Source organism: Salmo trutta, chromosome 28 (assembly GCF_901001165.1).
Source record: "Salmo trutta chromosome 28, fSalTru1.1, whole genome shotgun sequence".
NCBI lineage: Eukaryota > Metazoa > Chordata > Actinopteri > Salmoniformes > Salmonidae > Salmo > Salmo trutta.
In genome coordinates, this window is record NC_042984.1 from 41518701 (window position 1) to 41545527 (window position 26827).

A 26827-nucleotide genomic window follows, 5' to 3' on the forward strand; every position below is an offset into this window, starting at 1 on the left:
TTCAACAAGCCAGACAATACGCCTTTTATTTGACCTTTATTTAACCAGAGGAGTCAATTGAAAAAAACTATTCTCATTTACAATGACCACCTGGCCAAGACGCATGTACACACACACACAATCTGCAGAATTATTTAATTTACAGCATACCGGTATTCTATAATGCATTCACACTTTTAAATAATACACGTTATTTTCAGACCAAGTCAAACTATATGTAAAATAGATGCCATACTAAAAAAAAACTAAAAAAACAGGCAACGATTAAGGACTTCTTAACTCATCTTATGATAATGTATCCAAGTGCCCTTGGAAGAAAAATAATGCCAATTATAGCAGAAAATGCTAAATTATCGACAAGAAAGATAAGTAGTCCACGGATTTGTTTCGACAGGCAGCAGAGCATAAAGTAGTATTCCTGTGATACTAATGTCTCCTAGAGATTTGCTTCTAACTAAACAATACCGTCACATCCATGCTATGCATCATGTCACGTTCAGTCAGACACTGAACGTGGACACAGTATAGGTCTATCATCGTGTGCATATAATATCCATTGAACTGTCTGCTGACTGACAGATCAAACTGGCTATACAGAAGAACACTACAGGGAAAAGACGTAGTAGAGTTGAGGAACCTGAGGATTTCAGAAAACACATGTTGTAGCACCATCTACTGGAGAATGTAAGAAAGGTCAAGACAAACTGCACAAAGAGATGCGAGATGAGAGATGCAGGTGAATGAATAAAATTATTACAGCACTCCAACATGCCCAGGACAGGGTTGTATTCATCAGGGTATGCAACAGAAAACATTTTAAACGTTTTGCAAGAGGACAAAATTGAGCATTTCTTATTGGACAAATAAGAAATGTGTTCTTAACTGACTTGCCTAATAAAATAAAGGTTAAATTAAAAAGTCCTAGTAATCCCTCTGTTTTCTACAGTTTAGTGCCTAGTGAACAACCCAGGTTTCATCCAAAATAATGACCACTAAAACTAGATCACATGAAGTAGTCAAGTCAATTTAAAATGAGCTATTGCATGTCGCTTTGATACAAAGGGGCAACAAAAAGATAAAATTGCAAAACGTATTTTTTTTGCCCAGGCCCTAATACCAGAAGTTATTTCAAAACAAACATTTTTGTTTTTAACCGACACGATTATAACATCCAGCTTCAATGTTATGTTGGCACATGAACACATTGACAGTTTTGCTATTAAATACATTTAAAAAATCTAAATGGGTCCTGCATTTTATGTTTGGTCCCACTTTTAAATAAACAAGTCTTCATTAGAACTACAATCATGTATAAGCAAAGTCCTATGGCCTAAAGGGCAATAACAGATCCTTGCATCGATGCCAAATATGTCAGACCCCCCCCCCCCATGACGTTTGCTCATGAATGACAGCAACGTTCTACCACAGCATCGGGAGCAGTAGGTAGGCGCCATAAAAGGTTAATGCGTCCTTAAGTTGTTTTTTCAAAATGTGACCTTTTTTCCCCTAGTACAATCATCCCACACTTACAGACTAAAAGAGATGTACACACTAACAAACACCCTCTGTCTTTAGATTACAGAGGGGGTAGAAAATACATCAACTTAAAACATTTCAAGCATGCAGACACAAAACACACATAGCGATGCTATGTCAAGCTGCAAAGAAAATAAAACAAAATGACAAAAGTCTACATAGTTCAAATGGAAAAAAAGCAAACTTTGAATCTAATAGTACATCAACTGTACTTCATAACTGGGGAGAACAGAACTCCTGACAAACTAGAGGGATGCGTTTCCTCAAACCCAGTTTTGGCTTGAGGCCCACAGTGAAGGCTCTACAGTTTAATGCATGCATCTCCTTCTGCAACTCTTCCTCCCCTTCCTTCCAGCTTTGCCCTGGCCAGGCTCTCTGGCTACCTCTGCAGGTGGAAGCTCACACTGCGCCACAGCAGCGGTTCAGGAAGAGCTGCTCGATGACCGAGGAGTCAGCTAGCGTGGACAAGTCCCCAAGGTCCTGCTCGTTACGGGCAATCTTACGTAGCACGCGCCGCATAATCTTACCTGTATAAACAGAGGAAGAAAGGCAATTTGGTCAATGACGCAATTACAAGCTCTCATTCAGAACGGCTTTCAAATCATAGTGTAAAATGTTGCATCATATGTGCTATTCTCTCACCTGATCTGGTCTTTGGAAGACTTGGAGCATTCTGTATGAAGTCGGGGGTGGCAATGGCACCAATCTTCTCTCTCACTGTCACAACAGATAATGCACAGCATTAGTCATCTGAACATCCTCAATCCCAGTTCTAATTCATCTGCTTCAACACAGGAACCAACGGTCTCTGAGATGCATGTAAACAAGGATGGCGCCTTCGAGGACAATCCCCTTAGTCATGTTCAACGGCAGTTCTTGGCCTAACACGCATGCAAACACCTTGTTTTTTGAGCTCGGCCTCCAGGGTGCGGTTGAAGCCGACTCCATCGGTGAGCGTGACAAAGCAGTAGAGACTCTCCCCCTTGACAGGGTGCAGCCGGCTCACCACTGCTGCCTCGGCCACCGCCGCGTGCTCTCCCAGGGCCGACTCCACCTCCGCCGTGCTCAGCAGATGGCCTGGTGTGTGTTCAGTAGGGAGAAAACCTTTAGAAATGGGGAGGTACTAGCTTAACTTGTCCAACACAGATATTCATTTTCTGTTGCAAAATATTGTGCTACAGTGTGCCCTACTTAACATGACCCAGATATGCGTACACTCCATTGACAGGAATATAGTACAACAGTCTACTTATCTCTGAATCATATTTCAGTGCTGGAGCATGTAAGGTAACATTCTGTCTCATTCAGTCAGACCTTCTTGGAGGACTTTATCTAATATTTCACGACAGTAGAACACTATTCATGATTCTGAAAATGAATCAGACAATGAGGAAATCCCGGATTTAGTTAAAGACATTTTTCATTGAACCACTCATTGTAGAGTCCTCCGATGACAGTTGTGGGAAGAAATGGTGCCGTTGTCACGTGAAAAGTTGACCCGAGTTTCTAAATCAGTGGAATGCCCAGCGGAAGCAGAGAGGAGTGCCAAATGCGGATAGTGTCCAAACGAGAACGCAGAAGGTTGTTATATAAAACTCCTGTCTCTGGATTACATCTTCAAACTAAGGGCATCCATGACAGAGTGGGAGAACTGGCAACTCTTAAAAATACTAGTTCAAATCATGACGTCAGAGATCTTCAGGTCAGAAAGTCGGAGCTCTAGTTCCCGAGTTGGAATTCCGAGTTGGATGACCGTTCAAATAGATTTTCCCCAGTTGGGAGTTCACAGTTGTTTTGAACGCACTGAAGTCGGAGATTTCCGAGTTCACAGTTGTTTTGAACTCTGCACTAGAGTTGGAATTACGGCATATTGTTTAGCTAGCTAGCTACAAGACTAAAAACAACAACAAAAAAAAGACTCCACTATGCGAGTAACCATTTCACTGTACAGTTTACATCTTCTGTATCCTGTGCATAATGTGTTATGTTCTACAACACAAAGGGGAATTCCACCATTAGCAGTAGTGCAGAGGGCAGAACAAGAGACCACATAGTACAGACATACCAACACTATGCATTACATTTCAGAGCGCCAACTGATAGTACTGACCTGAGACATTCAACATGTCATCCATCCTCCCTGTGATCCAGTAGTACCCATCCTTGTCCCTACGGCAACCTGGGGGGGGAAACCTTAATACATAAGTGCCGTTTACAGAGGGTCTTGATTTAAACAAGTATACATAAAACTAAATTGTGAGTCTATAATATGATGCCACTTAAAGAATAGATATTTGTGCGGTATTCTAGAAACATCAGTCACGATGGTGCTCAGGACCATGTTAGCCTCATCTTACCATCACCACTGACGTAGTATCCAGGGAATTTCTTGAAATAGGTGGTCTCAAACCTCTGGTGGTTCCCATACACAGTCCTCATGACTCCTGGCCAGGGCTGTTTGAACACCTGAGGAGGAGGACAAGATGCAAGGGTGTCCAAAGTAAAAAAAAAAAAAAGCATTGAAAAGCTAATTAAAATGCCGACAACATATTACAAATATGAGAATTAATTAAGTTTGCAGCTAAATTAAAGTACTGGGTAATTTCTACAGTTTTCTTACAAGGTAACCCTCGCATGGTCCCTCCAGCTCCTCCCCAGACTCATTCAAAATGGCTGGGACAACTCCAAAGAAAGGGAAGGTCTGGTGGTGGAGGGGAAAGACCAGAGAGCAAATTAGACCGACTCTGCCTTCATAATGACAGGAGGCAGGCAGCATCTTAGTGGGCAGGAATGGAGAACTTGATAGAATCAACGTAACACTTACAGCTGAGCCAGGCTTCATGGGCGTCGCAGCAGGAAGAGGAGTCAACACGTGGCCACCCTGAGAGAAAAACAAATGGAAAGAGAGATTCAGTCACACACCAAAAGGACAAAATGAAACTACCTTTCAGTATTTACAGTTTACAGTGACAGAAACAGAGGAGAGATGTCGATGCCGCAAGAAAGCCACCTTGGCCGTTATTGTTTTCTATTTTTACTAATAGAAACACAGCTGTGTGTGCTGAATTCAGAGAAAGACCAATTCATTAAAAACAAACAAGTGGGTACTGACGGTCTCAGTCTGCCAGAAGGTGTCGACCACGGGGCACCTCTTCTCCCCCACCACGCTGTAGTACCACTGCCACGCCTCTGGATTGATGGGCTCCCCCACCGTCCCCAGCACCTTCAGAGACTCCCGATTGTACCTGACACACACACACACAGGGAAGGAACGTGTTAACCTGGAAGACACACTCCCATAGACTCACACAAAAGGACAAAACCAAACACGCAGGCATTTGTGTATATAGCAGTATATTGAGAAGGCAAAAACAGACCGTCGACATAGTCGACGTACTTAAAGGATCATTTAAGCAGATGGAGCACTCAATAGCCCCATCTGTAGACACTGACCCTTTTTCTGTATGAAGTCCTGTCATTTTCAGGACTAGGTTGTGTTCAATAGGGCAGAAATGGTTGAAACGGGGTCAAACCAGGTAGTACTGTCCAATTAGAACAGTTTTGTTTTCTGTTGCAAAACATTTTGCGACAGTGTGCCCTAATGAACACAATTCTGGTTAGAAACAGGGTGTATGAGCCAAGTGTGTGGAGACTCACTTCTGGACGGGCTCGCTGCCATACTTCATGAGGAGGCGGATGGCTGTGGGCGCCGTGTAGAACTTGGTAACTTGGTACTTGTCCACTATCTCCCACATGCGGCTCACATCCGGGTAGGTGGGCAGACCCTCGAACTGGACACCGATCAGATTCACATCACAACAGAGTCAGAGGCAGTCACAAAATGACCACCAAACAGAGTCGGAGGCAGATAATGTCAAAACAACTCTATGATCATAAACTAAGCCATCATTGGCTGTCTGATATCAAAGAGAATGCTGTCTGAACTACATGAGGAAGAAGAGGTGGAAAATAACATTTCCTTTGATCGCTCTCCTCCGGTTTACACAACTTTTTTATCAGAAGACATTTTAATGAGTCGCTGTATGAGATGAGTCACAAAACCATGACTTGGCTACAACAAATATCTCTATACAGCTTGTCAACATGGACTATGGAGGTTTTTGACACCATTTAAAATCATACGATACTATAAACCTGTTGCACAAAATACGGAACTAATGACAGTAGTAAGCCTGTGGGGCCCTCCACTCACCAGGACGCTGGTGGCCCCGTTGGCCAGGGGTCCATAGGTGATGTAGGAGTGGCCCGTGATCCAGCCGATGTCGGCCGTACACCAGTACACGTCGTCAGGCTGGTAGTCAAACACCAGCTTGAAGGTGGTGGCCACGTAGAGCATATAGCCACTGACGGTGTGTAGAACACCCTGACGAGAAGAGACACACATGATCATGACGGCGGCACCGACTTGCATGTGAAGAAAGAAAAACAGAGCGCAAAAAACCTTGAAGAGACAGAGAGAGGGGGAGGCAAACAAACTGGAAACCGAGAAAGATGAAGACGTGTACTTTAGGTTCCCCGAGTGGACACACAGACACAGAAACTAAGTGTAATTGTTGCGTGTGATATTGTGCACCTTGGGTTTCCCTGTGGAGCCGCTGGTATAGAGGATGAAAAGGGGGTCCTCAGAGTCACACCACTCCGGCTCGCACTCGTCTGACGCGCCACTCAGCAAGCTGCGCCAGCACTGATCCACCTCAGGGTTCCACGGCACCTGGCGGAACCACACACAGGTAAAAACCCCACACAAAATAACTGACCGGGTGACACGGAGAGCTGAATGTTTACAGCCCTTGAGAGAGACCGCATCAACAATAATGATTCATTCAACTGATTCTATTCAGTAAGAGCAACATCCAAGCCTAACAGACAACGCTCATATTAAGCAGTAGGGAGAAGCATTAAATGCTTTTAAAATCGCTTAATCAGAAATCAGGTCAAATCAAACCTGCCGCTTAGACAAGAAAGAATAGAACAAGAGAGAGAATAAGAAAGTGAGAGGCCAGGAATTCAAGTCTAAGTGAATCAGCATTGTTGAGCAGTCTGTGAAACAATGGTGAGAGAAGTTAGCAAATAATGGAACTTCCAGAATTCATAATCAAATGCATCTCTCAAGCTGCTGTTCTTGGGGGTTAAACGTCACTGGCGGGGTTAACAAAATATACGGTACAGATGTTCTTAAACTATGGGTGGGGTCCTGCGTTTCCAGCCAACTTTTATCGTCATAGTATTTCTGAAAAATGCCATACATGTGCATCACATTGATAGCGTTGCACATATACTGATATACACCGAGTGTACAGAATATTGGGAACGCCTTTCTAATATTGAGTTGCATCGTTTTGCCCTCAGAACAGCCTCAATTTCGTCAGGGCATAGACTCTACAAGGTGTAGAAAGCGTTCCACGGGGATGCTGGCCCACGCGGACTCCAATGCTTCCCGCAGTTGTGTCAAGTTGGCTGAAGATCCTTTGTGTGGTGGACCATTCTAGGTAGACACGGGAAACTGTTGAGCGTGAAAAACCCAGCAACGTTGCAGTTCATGCAGTACATTAAAACCAGTGCGACTGGCACCTACTACCATACCCCGTTCAAAAGGCACTTAAATATTTTGTCTGACCCATTCACCCTTTGAATGGCACACATACACAATCCATGTCTCAATTGTATCATGGCTTAAACATCCTTATTTAACCGGTCTCATCCCCTTCATCTACACTGATTGAAGTGGATATAGCAACTGGCATCAATAAGGGATCATAGCATTCACCTGGTCAGTCTGTCGAGGAAAGAGCAACTGTTCCTAATATCTTGTACACTCAGTGTATATTGACAGTGCTGCACAGTCACAGTAAGAGAAATATTGCCATTATCTATAGCAGGAAATGAAAGGCCCCAATGACGGCATGAGAGATCAATATTGATACACTACATCTACACGGTGAGTCAGGGGTCAATTACCATTTGAAATCTTCTAGTCATTGTTTATTCTTCAGTGTTGCTTTCAGGTCAATTCAAACCCAATGATCTTATCATCTTAACTTAAGCATAGCTAAAAGTAAAGGCTAAAGCCAGGCAGAGAAGGACCCCGGACCAGCTGTGAGCAGAGTGCTGTTAGTAAGACCACAGACAGACACTGACAGAGAGAGACCCTCTAGAGACAGCAGTTAAGGTGTTAATATAGGTGTAACTTCTTCCGCTGAGAAGAGGATCAGACAGAAAGGTGTTAAAAAACCCAAAGGAAACAAGAAATTCAAGCTCAGGGATATCTGAAATACCTGAGGGACGGGCCGGATTTTCTTTACGCCGTCTTTCTGTTTCTCCTGCTAGAAGGGGTTAATAGAAACGGTTATTTCAACAGACATAAAAAAAAGGGTTCATGTCATTTGAACTGTGACATCTGAGACAAAGCCGTACAGGCTTTGCAGAGGGACTACTTATACAAACACCAAGGAAGAAGAAGGCAAAAGCGTCGACTGTTTCAGGAAATACAAGTGGAAAAACAAAAAACACAGGAGGGAGTTTACATTAAAGGGATAACAACTTAAGCCATTATTAACTAAACAGTAGCATGTGGTAAAGTTTATAGACCTGCCCTGTGAACAAATGGGTGGTATTCATTAGGCACCAACTGGAAGAAAAAGGGAGGGAATACCTGATCTTAATAAGCAACACCCATTTTTATTTTCCATTGCAAAACCTTTTACTATGGTGTTCCCTGATGAATAGGACAGTGGGGCTTCTGCTGCTGGTCTCACCTGCAGGTCGGGACAGGTCCGCTTGGCAGGGGGGGACTGGGAGACCAGGGGAGCGGCCTCCACCTCCTTGGACAGATGTTTCAGCATGATACACCTCTGAACTGGGAAACTTCTGACAGACGGAGAAGGGGGGGGGAGAGAAAGAAGAGAGTCGTGATTCACATGAACAAAGTCTTCACAACCCTCTCTAGGTAAACACACAAAGGAGACATCTAATGGAGGCAAGCATGGGCATGTGTTGTTGGGAATACCAAGACAAACCATCTCTTCAGGAAGGGCAAAGCGAGTAGAAGTGTGTAAATGCGACTAGCTAGTCCAGAGGAGGCTGCTGATGGGAGGACGGCTCATAATAACGACTGGAACGGATTGCATGGAATCAAACACCTGGAAACCATGTGTTTGATGTATTTGATACCATTCCACTGACTCCGCTCCAGTCATTACCACCAGCCCGTCCTCCCCAATTAAGGTGCCACCAACCTCCTGTGAGCTAGTCAGATAAAGCAGTGCGTCATGAAAAGCTTGGCCCTTACCGGTCCCTGCATTTCTGCAGCGCGTCGTCAGCGATCACCTTCAGGTTGATCAGCTTATCTCCTCTGTAGAAACCATCTGAGAGGGAGGGGGGAGTTCAGAATGGATGAGGTGAAAGGGTACACACACACACACACACACACCGAACAATGAGAGAAAGGCAGGGCAGTTATTGCCATAGACAGGACGTTACTGGTACTGTAAGATGTGACTGTCAGTGAACTGGCATGAACCCGTCACAGCCCGGGAACAATCTTCATCTTGATATTTTGAAACCCACTGACTATGAAAAGGAATGATTCCGTCTTAGATTAAATGTATAGCTAAGTGGCAAAACATTTTAGTATTGAGGGTTTTCAGATGGCAAACAATCCCAAATCGCACGTCTAGGGTTCCAGTATAATTTAATAGTAAAAAAAAAAACGTTTATTTCCCTTAGCAACAGTCTTTATCAGAGGGGAGAAATTGCCGCCCCACTGGCGCACACAAAGGAACCCCATCTAAAGAGGCTATGGTTATGGCGGTTATACGATTAGCGTCACTCCAGATCAATATCTGGCAAGTCTATACACTGGGCTCTCTATGAGAAAAATAAAGCTGGGCTAATTAAAACCGAGGATTAGGAGGTCATGGGATAATCTATGGCACTATAATCCATCTAACAAGAGTTTCATTATTAGTGCAGTTTAGTTTGCAGTCTCACCGGCCGTGATCAGCAACGAGCACTGGGAGTTCAGGATCCTATCGCACAGCGACTCTGCTGAAAAGCCCGCAAACTGGAACGACACAAATAAAAACACAAGTACACTAATCAAATACACTGTGCAGTGTGTGCATAAGTGTTTGCCTTGTAGGGTGTGTGTGTAGATAGATTTGTTCCTTCGAAATCTGTACGAGGAAAAGCTGGTAAAATGGCTATTCCATCCATTTAGCACTTAAGTCGGCGTCTAAATCAGACTGGTATGATATGTACCTAAAGGCCTCATCCAGACATGGTTGAGATGGCGGCTGTTAGCTACTCACCACGATTGAGTGCACAGCCCCGATGCGGACGCAGGCCAGCATGGCCACCACCAGCTCTACCACCATGGGCATGTAGATGGACACACGGTCCCCCTTCTTCACCCCCTGGGACTTGAGCACGTTGGCAAACTGGCACACCTGCTGGAGCAGCTCTCTGTAGGTCACCTTCATCACGTCGCCAGGCTCATTCCCTTCCCTGTGATGGGACCAACAACAGAGATGTATCATACATAATGTTTGTAGAGATGTTTTCCCGACCAAGATGGCCATAGTTTTAGTCATGTTGCCGGGATGCCAATGTCCAGGGTCGATTTCAAGTTTTCATAACAAATTGGTAAAACCGGCCTTTTGGACGCTTATTATATTGCAATCCACGAGGAAACTGCGTGGCAGGCTGACCACCTGTTACGCGAGTGCAGCTTCAAAAGGACCTTGTGGCTGCAAGGAGCCACAGTAAGTTGCTAGCTAGCATTAAAAAAAAAAGTTAAGTCCATCTTCACATAATCACTAGTTAACCTAGTAATATCATCAACCATGTGTAGTTAACTAGCTTGTCCTGCGTTGCATATAAATCAATGTGGTGCCTGTTAATTTATCATCAAATCACAGCCTACTTCAACTTCGCCAAACGGGTGATGATTTAACTAAAGCGCATTCGCGGAAAAAAAGCTCAATCGTACCTAACCATAAACATCAATGCCCTTCTTAAAATCAATACACAGAAGTATATATTTTTAATCCTGCATATTTAGTTAAAAGAAATTTATATGTTAGCAGGCAATATTAACTAGGGAAATTGTCACTTCTCTTGCGTTCAGTGCAAGCAGAGTCAGGGTATATACAACAGTTTGGCCCGCCTAGCTCTTTGCGAACTGTGTGACCGTAATTCATTTGCCAGAATTTTACATAATTATGACATAACATTGAAGGTTGTGCAATGTAACAGCAATATTCAATAAAATATGGAACGGTTTCATATTTCACTGAAAAAATAAACATTTTGTTTTCGAAATTACAGTTTACGGATTTGACCATATTAATGACCAAAGGTTTATATTTCTGTGTTTATTATATTATAATTAAGTCTATGATTTGATATAGCAGTCTGACTGAGCGGTGGTAGGCAGCAGCAGGCTCATAAGCATTCATTCAAACAGCACTTTCCTGCGTTTGCCAGCAGCTCTTCGCAATGCTTGAAGCACAGCTCTGTTTATGACTTCAAGCCTATCAACTCCCGAGATTAGGCTGGCAATACTATAGTGCCTATAAAAAGATCCAATAGTCAAATCAAATCAAATGTATTTATAAAGCCCTTCTTACATCAGCTGATGTCACAAAGTGCTGTACAGAAACCCAGCCTAAAACCCCAAACAGCAAGCAATGCAGGTGTAGAAGCACGGTGGCTAGGAAAAACTCCCTAGAAAGGCCAGAACCTAGGAAGAAACAGAGAGAGGAACCAGGCTATGAGGGGTGGCCAGTCCTCTTCTGGCTGTGCCGGGTGGAAATTATAACAGAACATGGCCAAGATGTTCAAATGTTCATAGATGACCAGCGGGGTCAAATAATAATAATCACAGTGGTTGTCGAGGGTGCAACAGGTCAGCACCTCAGGAGTAAATGTCAGTTGGCTTTTCATAGCCGATCAAAGGTATATGAAATACAAATGGTATAGAGAGAAATAGCCGACACGACATATTTCCTATAATAACTATAACCTAAAACTTCTTAACGGGGAATATTGAACCAAGCTTTCATATGTTCTCATGTTCTGAGCAAGGAACTTAAAACATTAGCTTTTTCTACATGGCACATATTGCACTTTTACTTTCTTCTCCAACACTGTGTTTTTGCATTATTTAACCTCACTAGGATAGGGGGCAGCATTTGGAATTTTGGATGAAAAGCATGCCCAGAGTAAATTGCCTGCTAGTCAGGCCCAGAAGGTAAGATATGCATATAATTAGTAGATTTGGATAGAAAACACTAAAAAGTTTCCAAAACTGTTAAAATAATGTCTGAGTATAACAGAACTCATATGGCAGGCAAAAACCTGAGAAAAATCCAACCAGGAAGTGGGAAATCTGAGGTTTGTAGTTTTTTAAAAAGTGATTGCCTATCCAATATCCTGTGTCTATGGGGTCAGATTGCACTTCCTAAGGCTTCCACTAGATGTCAACAGTCTTTAGAAAGTTGTTTCAGGCTTCTATTGTGAAAGGGGAGAGAATAAGACCACTAAGCAGGTGGCTCAGCTGAAAGCCTTTAGTTGTTTATCGCGCGGCCGTGAGCGCGAGCTCCGTTCCCTTTCCCTTCTAATGACAACGGAATTGTCCGGTTGGAATATTATTGAAGATTTATGATAAAAACATCCTAAAGATGGATTATATACATCGTTTGACATGTTTCTACGAACTGTAATGGAACTTTTTTGACTTTTCGTCTGGACTTTGTGCTCGCGCTTTGTGCATTTGGATTACTGGCCTAAACGCGCGAACAAAAAGGAGGTATTTGGACATAAAGATGAACTTTATCGAACAAAACAAGCATTTATTGTCTAACATGGAGACCTGGGAGTGCAATCAGATGAAGATCAAAGGTAAGTGATTCATTTTAACGCTATTTCTGACTTTTGTGACACCTCTCCTTGGTTGGAAAATGGCTGTATGGTTTTCTGTGGCTAGGCGCTGACCTAACATAGTCGCATGGTGTGCTTTCGCTGTAAAGCCTTTTTGAAATCAGACACCGTGGCTGGATTAACAAGAAGTTTATCTTTAAAATGGTGTATAATTCCTTTTATGTTTGAGGAATTTTAATTATGAGATTTCTGTTGTTTGAATTTGGCGCCCTGCAATTTCACTGGCTGTTGGCGAGGTGGGACGCTAGCGTCCCGAACGATCCCAGAGAGGTTAAACTAAATTGAACATGTTTCATTATTTATTTGAGACTAAATTGATTTATGTATTATATTAAGTTAAAATAAAAGTGTTCATTCAGTATTGCTGTAATTGTCATTACAAATATATACTGCTCAAAAAAATAAAGGGAACACTTAAACAACACAATGTAACTCCAAGTCAATCACACTTCTGTGAAATCAAACTGTCCACTTAGGAAGCAACACTGATTGACAATAAATTTCACATGCTGTTGTGCAAATGGAATAGACAACAGGTGGAAATTAAAGGCATTAAGCAAGACACCCCCAATAAAGGAGTGGTTCTGCAGGTGGTGACCACAGACCACTTCTCAGTTCCTATGCTTCCTGGCTGATGTTTTGGTCACTTTTGAATGCTGGCGGTGCTTTCACTCTAGTGGTAGCATGAGACGGAGTCTACAACCCACACAAGTGGCTCAGGTAGTGCAGCTCATCCAGGATGGCACATCAATGCGAGCTGTGGCAAGAAGGTTTGCTGTGTCTGTCAGCGTAGTGTCCAGAGCATGAAGGCACTACCAGGAGACAGGCCAGTACATCAGGAGACGTGGAGGAGGCCGTAGGAGGGCAACAACCCAGCAGCAGGACCGCTACCTCCGCCTTTGTGCAAGGAGGAGCAGGAGGAGCACTGCCAGAGCCCTGCAAAATGACCTCCAGCAGGCCACAAATGTGCATGTGTCTGCTCAAACGGTCAGAAACAGACTCCATGAGGGTGGTATGAGGGCCCGATGTCCACAGGTGGGGGTTGTGCTTACAGCCCAACACCGTGCAGGACGTTTGGCATTTGCCAGAGAACACCAAGATTGGCAAATTCGCCACTGGCGCCCTGTGCTCTTCACAGATGAAAGCAGGTTCACACTGAGCACGTGACAGCACGTGGAGAACGTTCTGCTGCCTGCAACATTCTCCAGCATGACCGGTTTGGCGGTGGGTCAGTCATGGTGTGGGGTGGCATTTCTTTGGGGGGCCGCACAGCCCTCCATGTGCTCGCCAGAGGTAGCCTGACTGCCATTAGGTACCGAGATGAGATCCTCAGACCCCTTGTGAGACCATATGCTGGTGCGGTTGGCCCTGGGTTCCTCCTAATGCAAGACAATGCTAGACCTCATGTGGCTGGAGCGTGTCAGCAGTTCCTGCAAGAGGAAGGCATTGATGCTATGGACTGGCCCGCCCGTTCCCCAGACCTGAATCCAATTGAGCACATCTGGGACATCATGTCTCGCTCCATCCACCAACGCCACGTTGCACCACAGACTGTCCAGGAGTTGGCGGATGCTTTAGTCCAGGTCTGGGAGGAGATCCCTCAGGAGACCATCCGCCACCTCATCAGGAGCATGCCCAGGCGTTGTAGGGCGGTCATACAGGCACGTGGAGGCCACACACACTACTGAGACTCATTTTGACTTGTTTTAAGGACATTACATCAAAGTTGGATCAGCCTGTAGTGTGGTTTTCCACTTTAATTTTGAGTGTGACTCCAAATCCAGACCTCCATGGGTTGATAAATTGGATTTCCATTGATTATGTTTGTGTGATTTTGTTGTCAGCACATTCAACTATGTAAAGAAAAAAGTATTTAATAAGATTAATTCTTTCACTCAGATCTAGGATGTGTTGTTTAAGTGTTCCCTTTATTTTTTTGAGCAGTGTATATAAAAATCGGGCATCGGCTTTATTTGGTCCTCCAATAATCGGTATCGGCGTTGAAAAATCATAAATCGGTCGAACTCTACTCAAAACATTCACTCATACCAACATGCTCACAAAGCTCATGGTCACGATGGATCTATTCTAGCTAAGTCTCATGTGCCAAAGGTTGAAGTAATAAACTGACATTTTGCCTTTGCTTTACTCAGCAATGTGCCTGAGCTGTGGAGGAATTTATCTCTTGAAATGTCCTCTTAAAATGAAAAACTCATGACTGGCAAACTCTAAGGACAAGCCCTTAAAACTGCAGTATGCACACTGATTTGGTTTGTTGCACCACAGTTTACAGGGAACATTTCTCACAGGGCGTTGGCTGGTTTATATTGTCAGTTATTTTATCATCAATTCATCGAGCCTTGTGTAATATTAAGCAATCTGAGTTTCACAATCTGCTTTCCACCCCCTGTAAAAGTATGTTTTAGGATAGCACAGAGATTGCCATCCTTGGGCAGAATGTGGGAAAGATGGGTGAACTTGATAAGTGACCTTTGCTCTGACTTCTCAGCAGTCTCTTGGGGCTCCTGTTATGGGCCAGTGTTCACACACAGGGATGGCGTGGCCAACTGTGTTAGGAGGGACATAGTGCTTTAACAGAGAAACAAACTTGCCCAGTAACCACACTTTAAAACAGAATGTCATTTTTTTGTAGGCTGAGAAGCGCATCGGAGTAGCCTTGTTCTATTTCACTGGCACGAGCGGTCTTCCCATCACCTGCAGCCCGAAAGTCCTAGTAGATGCATCTGAGATCACAGAGCATTTTACATTCACGTAATTTAGCAGAAGCTCTTATCCAGAGTAACTTACAGGCGCAATTAGGGTTAAGTGCCTTGCTCCATGGCACGTCGACAGATTTTTCACCTAGTCATCTTGGGGTTTCGAACAAACTACCTTGCGGTTACTGGTCCAACAAACTTACAACACTAGGTTACCAGAGACGTGTGCAGCCAAGTTTGCACATTTGTTGATATTATTTGCTAGTTCGTTTCTAGCCCACTTATAGCAAATTTTAGTCAGCAATGGGGGAGTCATTGCTTTCTACAAAAACACAAATTTGTACATATCAGTCTATGAAAAGCGAGCTTTTGTCTTAGAAGGGCAAAAAGTGTCCTATTGTGAGACCGGCTTGAATTTGCAAATAAGCCAATAGGCAGATAGATGGTAGCATACATTTTTGTATGATAATAATACATTTAAATTTGTAATAACACAATAGCGCAATTTCAAGTCACCTATAATTTGAGCTTTCGGACAAGTAAAACATTCCTAAAAATGGTTCATGTCAAGCAACGCATAACGCTTAAAAGAAGTGTAGGCCTACATTGAACATCACACATTGGCCATTGTAAGCCATCATAGAAGTCAACAGCTATATCCATGTGGAAATGTTATGGCATTTGCTCCATTGGTTTTGTTGATAGGCCTTCATCAGGGATGGACAATCTATGGCCCGCGGGATCATTCCCCCCCCCTCGCGGATCAGGACCGAGTTTGAGAAACCCTGAGTTAGCTGGCCGCTACACCATCTAAACTTGTAGTAAGAATGGTCAAATTACCAAAAGGGAGGTGGGCCCCATTGACCATCAGATATATTATAAACTGCAAACATATGAAAAAATGTGAAGGAATTGCAGGACCTTTGCTGTAATAATGCGAATTGTTCTATCCTCCCCATGTCAAATTAGTAGAACTGCATGAAATTAGTTACATAACTAAATATGTTCTCTTTGCTGTCAAGGGGGGGGGGCTGCTAAGATGTTTTGCTCGTAAGGCTAGGGCAGGCTCTGACAACATGTGTGGATGTGGGTACGCAGACCCACGAGCCACTGCAGCCCCTCGATAAGATAGATTTTTGGGGTCCCCACCTAGGGCTGTGCCGGTCATGAAATTTCGTCAGCCGGTGATTGTCAAGCAAATAACTGGTCGGCCTCACGGTAATTGACCGTTAATTAACAAACACATTCGGCATCTCCTGGCTTCCACACAGCCTACAGGCCACTGATGCAGACCATTGGAACATCTACATTTTAAAAAGTCAAATAAATCCATGGAATATAGCCTACACCTTCACAATAAATCCATTGTTTGTTTTAGACGGGTCTAAAGAAGCATGATATGAAGAAAATGTAGTCCATCTCAGAAGAACAGAATAGCATACTCCGAGTTGTCCTTATGTTAGGCCCTGATCTAGCGATGCCAAATTGCTGTGGGCTACACTAATTTACTTAGAATTCCATGACATTATTTTATAGTATGAAGAATACAATTAAAAAAAGCTGAATAAAATAGGAAGGATAATTTCTCCAAATGATTTGAGGGAGTGTGCAAATGCAGCTATTCTTTGTTGACTGGTTAACAAAGAAATAGGTACCTCTACATGCTTCATTTAGAGTTATGCAACTTTAGATGTGATAAACGTTGGGCTATATGTTTACATTTTTAATACATTGTAAGGCTGCATGATGCCACTAATGATTATTTGAAAAAAAAGTCACTTGAAAGGCATGAGCTCTGTTTTTTGTGCAGGCTGTACACACTTCAGTCTCATTCACAATTTGACAAGCACTTGCTAATGCCTCAAATTTCCTGGCGGCATTCCCCTTTGTGTGACCATAATCATTGACAAGTGAATATATAATTCACAAGTGATACGCTAATATTGTCACCCATCAGACTACTTTTTATTTAATCCTGTCTTTACATATACTAAATAATATGTGTGAAATTTGTTTTGACTTAATTTTCCATTCTATCACGCACCTGTCTCGAAACAGCGGCAGGGGGAGAAAGAAATGTGCCATCTATGCACTTAAGCAGTGACTGGAGGACACATTTCCAGTGGTTCATTTTCATGTCAGCCCAGTAGGCTATACCCCTGGTGTAAAGCAAAGCAATGTGCTTAATATTGGGAAAGTTGAGAAATAAATACAGTAGGCCTAGCCGATGGAAAGCTCATGGGATCCTCCTCTTTTTAATAGAGGCCATCACTCAGTCCTCACACAATTGCATAGCCTACAGAAATGTGGCGCAACGTGTGCTCATGGGCTCTCATGAAGTGTTTGATTTGATTTCCTATTACATTTGCATTGATGTCAGAGTGATTAGAGGGACAATAGAGTGCTGAGTACCAGGCAGTTATCAAGTTTGGTAGGCTACTAATGACCATCAACAGCATCAGAGCTTGGAGAAGCCTAATTACCGAGACTAAACGGTCACGTGGAATTTAACTGCCTTTATGACTGACGGTGTGGCGGTAATATGGTCATGGCAACAGCCCTACCCCCACCTCTGGCCTACATTATGCTCAAATAGCCTATTGGACAGAATAGCCGACCTAAACCCCCAAGAGTTGATTGACCCATGAGTCAATCTAAATAACATCAGTTAAAGATTCCTCAAAATCTGTGTTTAAGTTAGAGATGTGTTTTGTATGGTCTGTGTCTCCATCCACCACACCCGCCGATGTCGGCCTTCCGCATCTGTGGTGGAAAGTGGCAGAGCTACAGCGCTGTTTGTCAGACCAGGAGACATCTCAAAACATTGGTCTTCTCACGAAAACATCTGTAGCGTCCGAAAGGTTTGGCCTACAAATTAATATGATCACTCTACGGAAAGATAAGACTCACGAACAGATGGCGTTCTCTGTTTTGTTCTACGACCCCCCCACAAGTGTCATGGGACTCGTCTGAAGTCGATACCGCTGATGTGTCAACTTCTGTCTATAACGTCCGAAACGTTTGGGCTACAGACTAATGACCCCACGAACAAAGTAGTTGTGCCCCTCCCACCCCCAAAAAAGGGGTTAAAAATGTGTAAAACTATTTTTACATACAGTGGGGGGAAAAAGTATTTGATCCCCTGCTGATTTTGTATGTTTGCCCACTGACAAAGAAATTATCAGTCTATAATTTTAATGTTAGGATTTTTTTTAACAGTGAGAGACAGAATAACAACAAAAATATAGAGAAAAACGCATGTCAAAAATGTTATAAATTGATTTGCATTTTAATGAGGGAAATAAGTATTTGACCCCCTCTCAAGCAAAGATTTCTGGCTCCCAGGTGTCTTTTATACAGGTAACGAGCTGAGATTAGGAGCACACTCTTAAAGGGAGTGCTCCTAATCTCAGCTTGTTACCTGTATAAAAGACACCTGTCCACAGAAGCAATCAATCAGATTCCAAACTCTCCACCATGGCCAAGACCAAAGAGCTCTCCAAGGATGTCAGGGACAAGATTGTAGACTTACAAGGCTGGAATGGGCTACAAGACCATCGCCAAGCAGCTTGGTGAGAAGGTGACAACATTTGGTGCGATTATTCACAAATGGAAGAAACACAAAAGAACTGTCAATATCCCTCGGCCTGGGGCTCCATGCAAGATCTCACCTCGTGGAGTTGCAATGATCATGAGAACGGTGAGGAATCAGCCCAGAACTACACGGGAGGATCTTGTCAATGATCAAGGCAGCTGGGACCATAGTCACCAAGAAAACAATTGGTAACACACTACGCCGTGAAGGACTGAAATCCTGCAGCGCCCGCAAGATCCCCCTGCTGAAGAATACATATACATGCCCGTCTGAAGTTTGCCAATGAACATCTGAATGATTCAGAGGACAACTGGTGAAAGTGTTGTGGTCAGATGAGACCAAAATGGAGCTCTTTGGCATCAACTCAACTCGCCGTGTTTGGAGGAGGAATGCTGCCTATGACCTCAAGAACACCATCTCCACCATCAAACATGGAGGTTGAAACATTATGCTTTGGGGGTGTTTTTCTGCTAAGGGGACAGGACAACTTCACTGCATCAAAGGGACGATGGACGGGGCCATGTACTGTCAAATCTTGGGTGAGAACCTCCTTCCCTCAGCCAGGGCATTGAAAATGGGTCGTGGATGGGTATTCCAGCATGGCAATGACCCAAAACACACGGCCCAAGGCAACAAAGGAGTGGCTCAAGAAGAAGCACATTAAGGTCCTGGAGTGGCCTAGCCAGTCTCCAGACCTTAATCCCATAGAAAATCTGTGGAGGGAGCTGAAGGTTCGAGTTGCCAAACGTCAGCCTCGAAACCTTAATGACTTGGAGAAGATCTGCAAAGATGAGTGGGACAAAATCCCTCCTGAGATGTGTGCAAACCTGGTGGCCAACTACAAGAAATGTCTGACCTCTGTGATTGCCAACAAGGGTTTTACCACCAAGTACTAAGTCATGTTTTGCAGAGGGGTCAAATACTTATTTCCCTCATTAAAATGCAAATCAATTTATAACATTTTTGACATGCGTTTTTCTGGATTTTTGTTGTTGTTATTCTGTCTATCACTGTTCATATAAACCTAGCATTAAAATTATAAACTGATCATTTCTTTGTAAGTGGGCAAACGTACAAAATCAGCAGTGGATCAAATACTTTTTTCCGTTACTGTAATTCCTGGGCTTTTTCATATCTCCTAGATATAGGACAGACACGTCAAAACCTTGTGATTAAGCTGAATGCCTCTTTTGCCATTTATGTGTTATTCAATGCATTTCTATGGGCTATAGTAGTAAAGGCCAAATTCAATGTTTTTTGTATTTTTTTGTATTGATACCTAGAGGGGTCCTAGGATGCAAAATCAAATAGGTAAATAATCCATGGTATGACGATCTTAAAACAATTCCATATGTTAGCAAAGTTTCCCCTTCCCATGGGTGTGGCCAAACACACACACAATAAATACTCCGCTGCAAAACACACTTTCAGCACTCACAGTCAAGATGTCAAAGTATAGATGACTAACACTCCAACACTATTGTGGAGGTTGGCAGTTAACAGGGGGGGGGCCCACCCTGCACCTACATCACCACCCTGCACCTACATCAGCACAGAATAAACATAATGAACTACAGTAAAAGTTAGGGCATTTAGGGACAAAACCTATTAGGCTGTGTGTAATAAGAAATATAAAGGAAAGAGAGCACTTCTGGGTCTGGCTGTGAATTTAGATTGAGAAACAAATGGGCCAGATACTGTAGAGGGCCACTGTTGTTATCTCGCAACTGTTCATGTGCAAGCACAAAAAGAACCATGCAAAGCTCTGCTTTCACACAACATGGATTTCTCAATAGACTGTCCACTCCTCCCTTTTAGATTGATGTTTATTTATGAGCTTCACTCTGCTCTCTGGTGGAGTCTCACACGACTGCTGGCAGGTCAAGGTCATCCAACTAGTTCCCCTCCCCATGGTGGTGACAGAGTGTGACTAAACACACACAAGTCAAGGCAGCCAGTCCTATGAATACACTTTCAGCACTCACAGTCAAGATGATGAAACACTCCACTGTTGTAGAGGTTGGCAGAGGATAGAAGAAAAAAAAAACATGGCTGCCTAGCACCTACATCAGCACAGAATAAACACAACGAGCTACAGTACAAGTTAGAGCATTTAGGGAGAAAAACAGCTAAAGTAGCCTAGCAACCGACGATAGGCTTTCCTATTACAACATCAGTCCGAGACAAAAAAAGTAATTCCTAAAGAAAGGACATATCCATTGGACTGACTAAGACAAGTAGCAGGGCCAAAATAATGGTATGAACAGGCTGATGGGACAGACATTTCACACTTGAGAAGTCATGAGCACAGAGAATGGCATTTCAAGCTCAGTCACTAGAGTACAAGTTATGTGTAGGCCTAATGTTGTTCATCATTAGCCAATATCTGCGGTACAATTTGCAAGACACCTAAATTAATTCAACTTTGATGTGACTGGGAGCTTGGGTGTCCGTAAACCAATGCATTGAGACTACAGAGTTGCAAAGAAAAAGCCATATCTCAGACTGGCCAATAAAAACTAAATGCTAGGTTGGAAGCAAGAAGAAATAATCCACAAGATGAGATAAATACAAGAGATGATTCGGACAGGAACATGACATTCTTATGGCGGCGCAGTGATAATTTTCAGATTTAACTATTAGCAGGCGTAGGTGTGTATGCGACGCTAACACAAAAAGGCTTGGAACGCTGTTCCAATCAGCAGCCAGGATCCAAACAACCAATTTTATGTGTGTATTTTTGCGTCTCAACTTCAAAGCTCACTTATACCAACATAACACACATAGCTAACACATCCCTAAATAACCCATCCAGCACTAGAAGCCCATTCGTCCTCATGGATTCACTATTCATTCACAGGGACATCTTTGAACTGAGGCTAGCTTTCACAAAGGAGGGGGGGGGAAATATTTGATATGACTAATGCGCAATGAGGCAAGAGACGAAGGACCAAGGATCACTGTTGAACCATTTAGCGTCCTCTCCTAGCATTCCATCCCATTGTTCCTGAGGGACACCCCCCCAATCAGAGAACCATAGAACGGCCAACAAGAGAGTGCTTTGACAACCTCCGTAATCCCCTTGACACACACACACACACACACACTAACCAGTAGAATGCCACTTTGTCCCCAAGCTTCCTCTCATGAACGTTGCGGTCCAGGACGTTGTAGCAGATGTTGGTGGTGGCCCCCTCCATGCACTTGATGTAGATCTCCCCCTTCTTCACGTCAAAGTTGTAGTCCAAGAACTGGCCCGTGTGCTTCGACTTCCAGTAGAAGTCTTTTGCAATGTCACCCCAGAATTCTGGAATAAGGAAACAATGAGCTATTATGATGACCACTAACTGGTGGTTGAAAGGGACAACCATGCAAGGCCACCTGCAGCCTCCACCACCAGGAAGAACAGAAATGTCAGACAGATGCATTATTGTGACATTTCCAAATGTGTAAACACTCATGAACTGCCATCCATGTTACAGATTTTTAAAAACAGTATTACTGCATGATGTTGGCTAGCTATCCTTATCCACCCCTGCAGATATGAGAGAGCATGAAGCCAGGCAAGTAGGGAAGGGGTGTGTTTTATGCACATTAGCACAGAAATATTAAGGATATGCTGGCAAAATGTATACATTGTTGGGTCCCAAGTAAAACAAGACCTACTGGCATAAGTTTAGTTTATTAGGATCCCCATCAGCTACTGCAAATGCAGCCGCAGAAGTCACAAAGAAACATATTTACACACTATTCATATACAGAGTATAGTTAAATCTTTAGAAAAAGAGTATAGGCGCTGTGATACAAGATGTTTGTTTTTGAAAGCTAAACTGGCTTTTTGCCTGAGTAACCTCTGGCGGCAGAGCACTCAATGACGACATGGCTCTATACACAACTGAGCGACTCTCATTAAATCTGTTTTTGGTTAGGGTATCGTGAAGAAACCCATAGTGGTGTGTCTGGTGGGGCATGCATGTTTGAAGTGTACGCAAATACATTATACAAGGGGTTAGCATTTTCACACGTTTTTCTTAAAGACGAGAAGTAGTTCACTTCTCAGCCATGTAACACTATCATGCATGGTTGTTGTTATTTCTTGGTATGCAGTTTAGGGGAAGGCGTGCTGCTAGGTCTTTCTTTTCTGCACCTTAACATATTACTGGATTGTAATCCAGATGGGACAAGATCAGGGCCTGACAACTAGCTAGTACAGTTGATCTGTGTATCAAAAGCACAGATCTATTTATAAGCAGACATACCTCTCCCCATCTTCACAAAAACGGTATCAATATGACTTGACCATGATAAATGACCATCCAATGTTACTTCTAGCCTTTATGCACAACTCCAGGCGAGGATTTGGTCTAAGAGAATGCTTTGAAACAAATACAATGATTTTGGTTGTAGATGCATTTATGAACAGTTTATTGTTAATCACCCATTCTGAAACAAACTCATTTCTATGAGTCAGTGAGCTCACTGGCTGTAGGTGCTGTGTCTAATCAGTATACATTCATTTTTGCTTCTTGAGAGGCAAATCATTTTTTTTTTTAAACAAGTGAAAAGGTGTTCGCTCATGCAAAACTTGTACTTCCACAAGTTGTTGACAAGGCTTTGATACGTGCATTTGTAGAAATCAAATAAAAATATGGGTCACATAAACATAATTAGCAGATGTTATTGCGAGTGTAGCGAAATCCTACCATCTGGATTTTCAATGGATTTCAGGTAGAGCTCTTTGTAATTTTCAAAGTTGGGAACATGAGCATTCTTCTTCAAGGCTCCTCCTGCATGAAAAACGTCCTCCTTTGGTGCTTTGTCCGGAATCATTTTGCCCTCGAGTCAGCTGCCTAACGAGCTAGCTACCTATCGATTAGCTGTCGAAATACGAGACAGGTGGCAAAGTTACCTAGAATGGTTTGAGGATAAAATGTTGCCCACTGCAACTCTAGTAACGTACAAATCAAACCAGCCTCCAGTGGTATGGCACAAAAACAAGGGCTACTTAGCCAAATTAATTTACTTCCTTGTTTTACTGCGGATGCTTCTTTAGCCTGTCAACTAGCTACTTCCACGGTAATGCTTAGAACTATGGTAGCTAAAGAAGCTTAATAAAGCAATGTAGTTAGCTACTGAGAAAAAGACAGCTAGCTAACGTTAGCTGGTTGCACATTCAAATCAATATTACTAGGCAGTGGAACCCAAAGAAATGAACTAGCAGCGAACTACCTACATCAGCTAGCCATCTCTAGAAAATAGTCAAGCTCAAATATAAAACCCTTTTTCACTAAGCAAAATGTTTCAATGTTAACTGCATTTTTAGTTTGAGCTGGCTAGAGTTCAAATCCTTGTAAGTTTTAGCTAGCATACAACAGCTCCCTAGCAGCTAGGAAAGTAGCAAGCAAACAAGACTGACTGGGACTTGCGAGACAAAGCCTTTCTGTTCGACGTGCTAGGTCGAACACCACTTGACTTGATATACCCTTCTTCCATTCAAACAAAACCTATTGCATTCATACTGAAATATGACATTTTTATCTGCAAGGGTATCCGCTTTGCCCTGAAGTGAAGGTGGTCTACCGTTCGTCCAAAAAACCTCGTTAGATAAGGCGGAACGCAGATGTGTACTCCGTTTGACCCACAACCACCGCAGCCGACCATATTTGAGAAGGTAGGTTTTTAAAGGGACCACGGCCACTTAATTTATATTTTAGGAACTCGGGGTCTCAATTTACTATTGAGAGTAAAGAATAGTAGAATACACCAGGTTAAATTTCGACATTTGGTTGTGCAACAGCCGTTTTTCTCTTATGTCAGTCACTGACAGTCCCTCAATTAGCCATGCTAGCTAACACTTTTTGGTAACACGTTACTTGACACCTAGCATCATCACACTTTATGGCAGGGTCATAACCATGGCATAATATCTCATAACAGCTGACATAACTTGTCATAACCTTTATAATATGGTCATACCACTGTCATGACATATTTAGACCTGTTGTGACATATAGTGCATTATTTTATGGCTGGTTATGACAACTATATAAACCCACAAATTCTACCACACAAGGCAAAACATTACATTACTTACACCATAGCCTACTTGTCAACACTATGTTCATGTTACATAACAGTTTTCTGAAATTGACCATATTAAATTATCATTGTAATTGCACACATCATTGTCGGATATGCACCTACCCCAATGCTCTGATTCTGATGACTGGGATGAATGCATGAGCATATTTCAGGAGTAGGATATTATTTATTTATTTAACAAAGCAAGTCAGTTAAGAACAAATTCTTACGACGCTGGGACAATTGTCCAAGTAAAGCGACACAAGATGGTCATAATGCTTCATGACATTTCATAAGGTGCAATTTCTTAGTCAGTGACACAGGATGGTCATAATGTTTTATAACTGTCATAAAGTGTATTTTATATAAGTTATTTAAAAACTCCTAGAGTCGATTGATGTGCTGGCAGTGGCGGTTCTAGACCATTTCAACTGGGGGGGCCAAGCTGGGGCCAGTTGTACTGTTAGAGGGGCCAGTTACATTAATAACGGATGTAAAAAAAGAACAATAGCAAAAATGTGTTATGTAAAAATGATTTCATATTCCACACTTAGGGGGGCCACAAGGGGGTCCAAAATTGTTGTCACAGGGGCACTGCCCCCCAGAACCGCTAGTGCATGCTGGTGCTTCAATCTAAGTAACATAATTTTAAAAATCCCCATTAAAATCTGTCAATTTAAGCTAGAGACATCTGTTGTGCCTGGCAGGGGCACAACTTTGGTTTCAGAAGTGGGCAACATAATATATATATATATATATATATATATTTTTTTTTATCCAGTTGGATAAACACTTCAAACAGCCTACCCGACCGCTTGGAGGCGTCTGCATGCTCCTAAAGCACAACGTTGCCTTATTTTGTATCACATTCAAATGAAAGTTGCGTCCCTGGTTCCTGGTTAAGGAACACTGTGTAAGCAGGGGAAGCGTACTGTATTTTAGCCTTTTGAGAGTGGGGCACGGTGGTGAGCACCAGTGAAGTTTGGTCAGACGCACAGCAGGTGGCGACAGCGTTCAACTCCGGTAGGAAGCAGATCTGATGGCGGGGGGAGGGGGGGGATGAGGCATGAGAAGAAGAGATACAGTAATACAGTGAGAATAGCTACAACATGGGTGGGATAATGAAAAAATAGGGAGAAAAAAATACGAAGAAATCATGACCAAGGTAATACAAATAGGCAATAGAGTAGTATAATGAAGGCTGTTGAGAGGGAAATGAAGGTGTACGTGGTCTAATGGAAAAGAGGTCTACTGCAGTCAGTCAGTCCATCTTCTCTCTTCCCTGCCATGCATTAGCATCTCCATCCTGTTCATTATCTAGGTTGAAGACAAAGGTTAAGACAACAGGATTCTAATATATCATATCTATTTGCAACAATGGGACCAGCCATGCTAGTTAGCAAAGGTGCTGATAGTTTGCAACGGCGCTAGTCCCAGATTTGCGACAACGTGGTCTTAACCTCTATATTTTCAACCTAGTTCAGTATGTATTAGTCAGTGATAGGGGATACGTCCCTTTCTTTTGACAACTCTATTCTATTTCCTTCCTCTCCAACAGGCGAACAAAGAGCCCAAAATAGTTTCGCTACTAAAGGAGATGTAAAGCTGTCGACTATTATAACAATAGATAGCTTATCACTGACGTTAAATCCTTTACAACATCTCTGCTGGACTCTGTGGAGCAGGAGAGAGGTCCACCCAAATCTCCACCACAGTCCTAATGATCTACTGATCATATCAGTTTGCAAACAATGTAATATATATATATATGATTGAGTTAATAAAGCCGCATACAAACATGGTCTCTTTTTTGTTTTCTTGAGTAAGCAGCTAATGCAGGTGTTTCAGCCTAGTTCGGTGCTTTCTGTGGTGGTGGGGAAAGCCAGCAGAAAATACTGAGCGTTGCGCCGTGATTGGCTCAGTGTTCTGTCACTCA

The 26827-nt window shown here is 42.9% G+C and overlaps 1 protein-coding gene and 1 long non-coding RNA gene across 2 annotated transcripts; one reads left to right on the forward strand and one right to left on the reverse strand.

Moving 5' to 3' along the window:
* LOC115166259 (acetyl-coenzyme A synthetase, cytoplasmic) lies at positions 1–24433 on the reverse strand. The gene is made up of 18 exons (XM_029720096.1): positions 23514–24433; positions 21922–22117; positions 9867–10062; positions 9547–9619; positions 8846–8921; positions 8313–8424; positions 7833–7880; positions 6131–6268; positions 5750–5920; positions 5194–5327; positions 4649–4781; positions 4361–4417; positions 4157–4237; positions 3894–4002; positions 3647–3715; positions 2437–2613; positions 2179–2253; positions 1–2063 (listed from the first exon to the last, which is right to left on the reverse strand). Exons 1-18 carry the CDS (start codon positions 23638–23640, stop codon positions 1936–1938), a joined length of 2100 nt encoding a protein of 699 aa, XP_029575956.1. The 5' UTR covers positions 23641–24433; the 3' UTR covers positions 1–1935.
* On the forward strand, positions 24237–26693 carry LOC115166260 (uncharacterized). Its single transcript, XR_003870295.1, has 2 exons — positions 24237–24481; positions 26450–26693. It is a non-coding gene; the product is annotated as an uncharacterized LOC115166260 (long non-coding RNA).
* Positions 26694–26827: the final 134 nt, after the last annotated feature.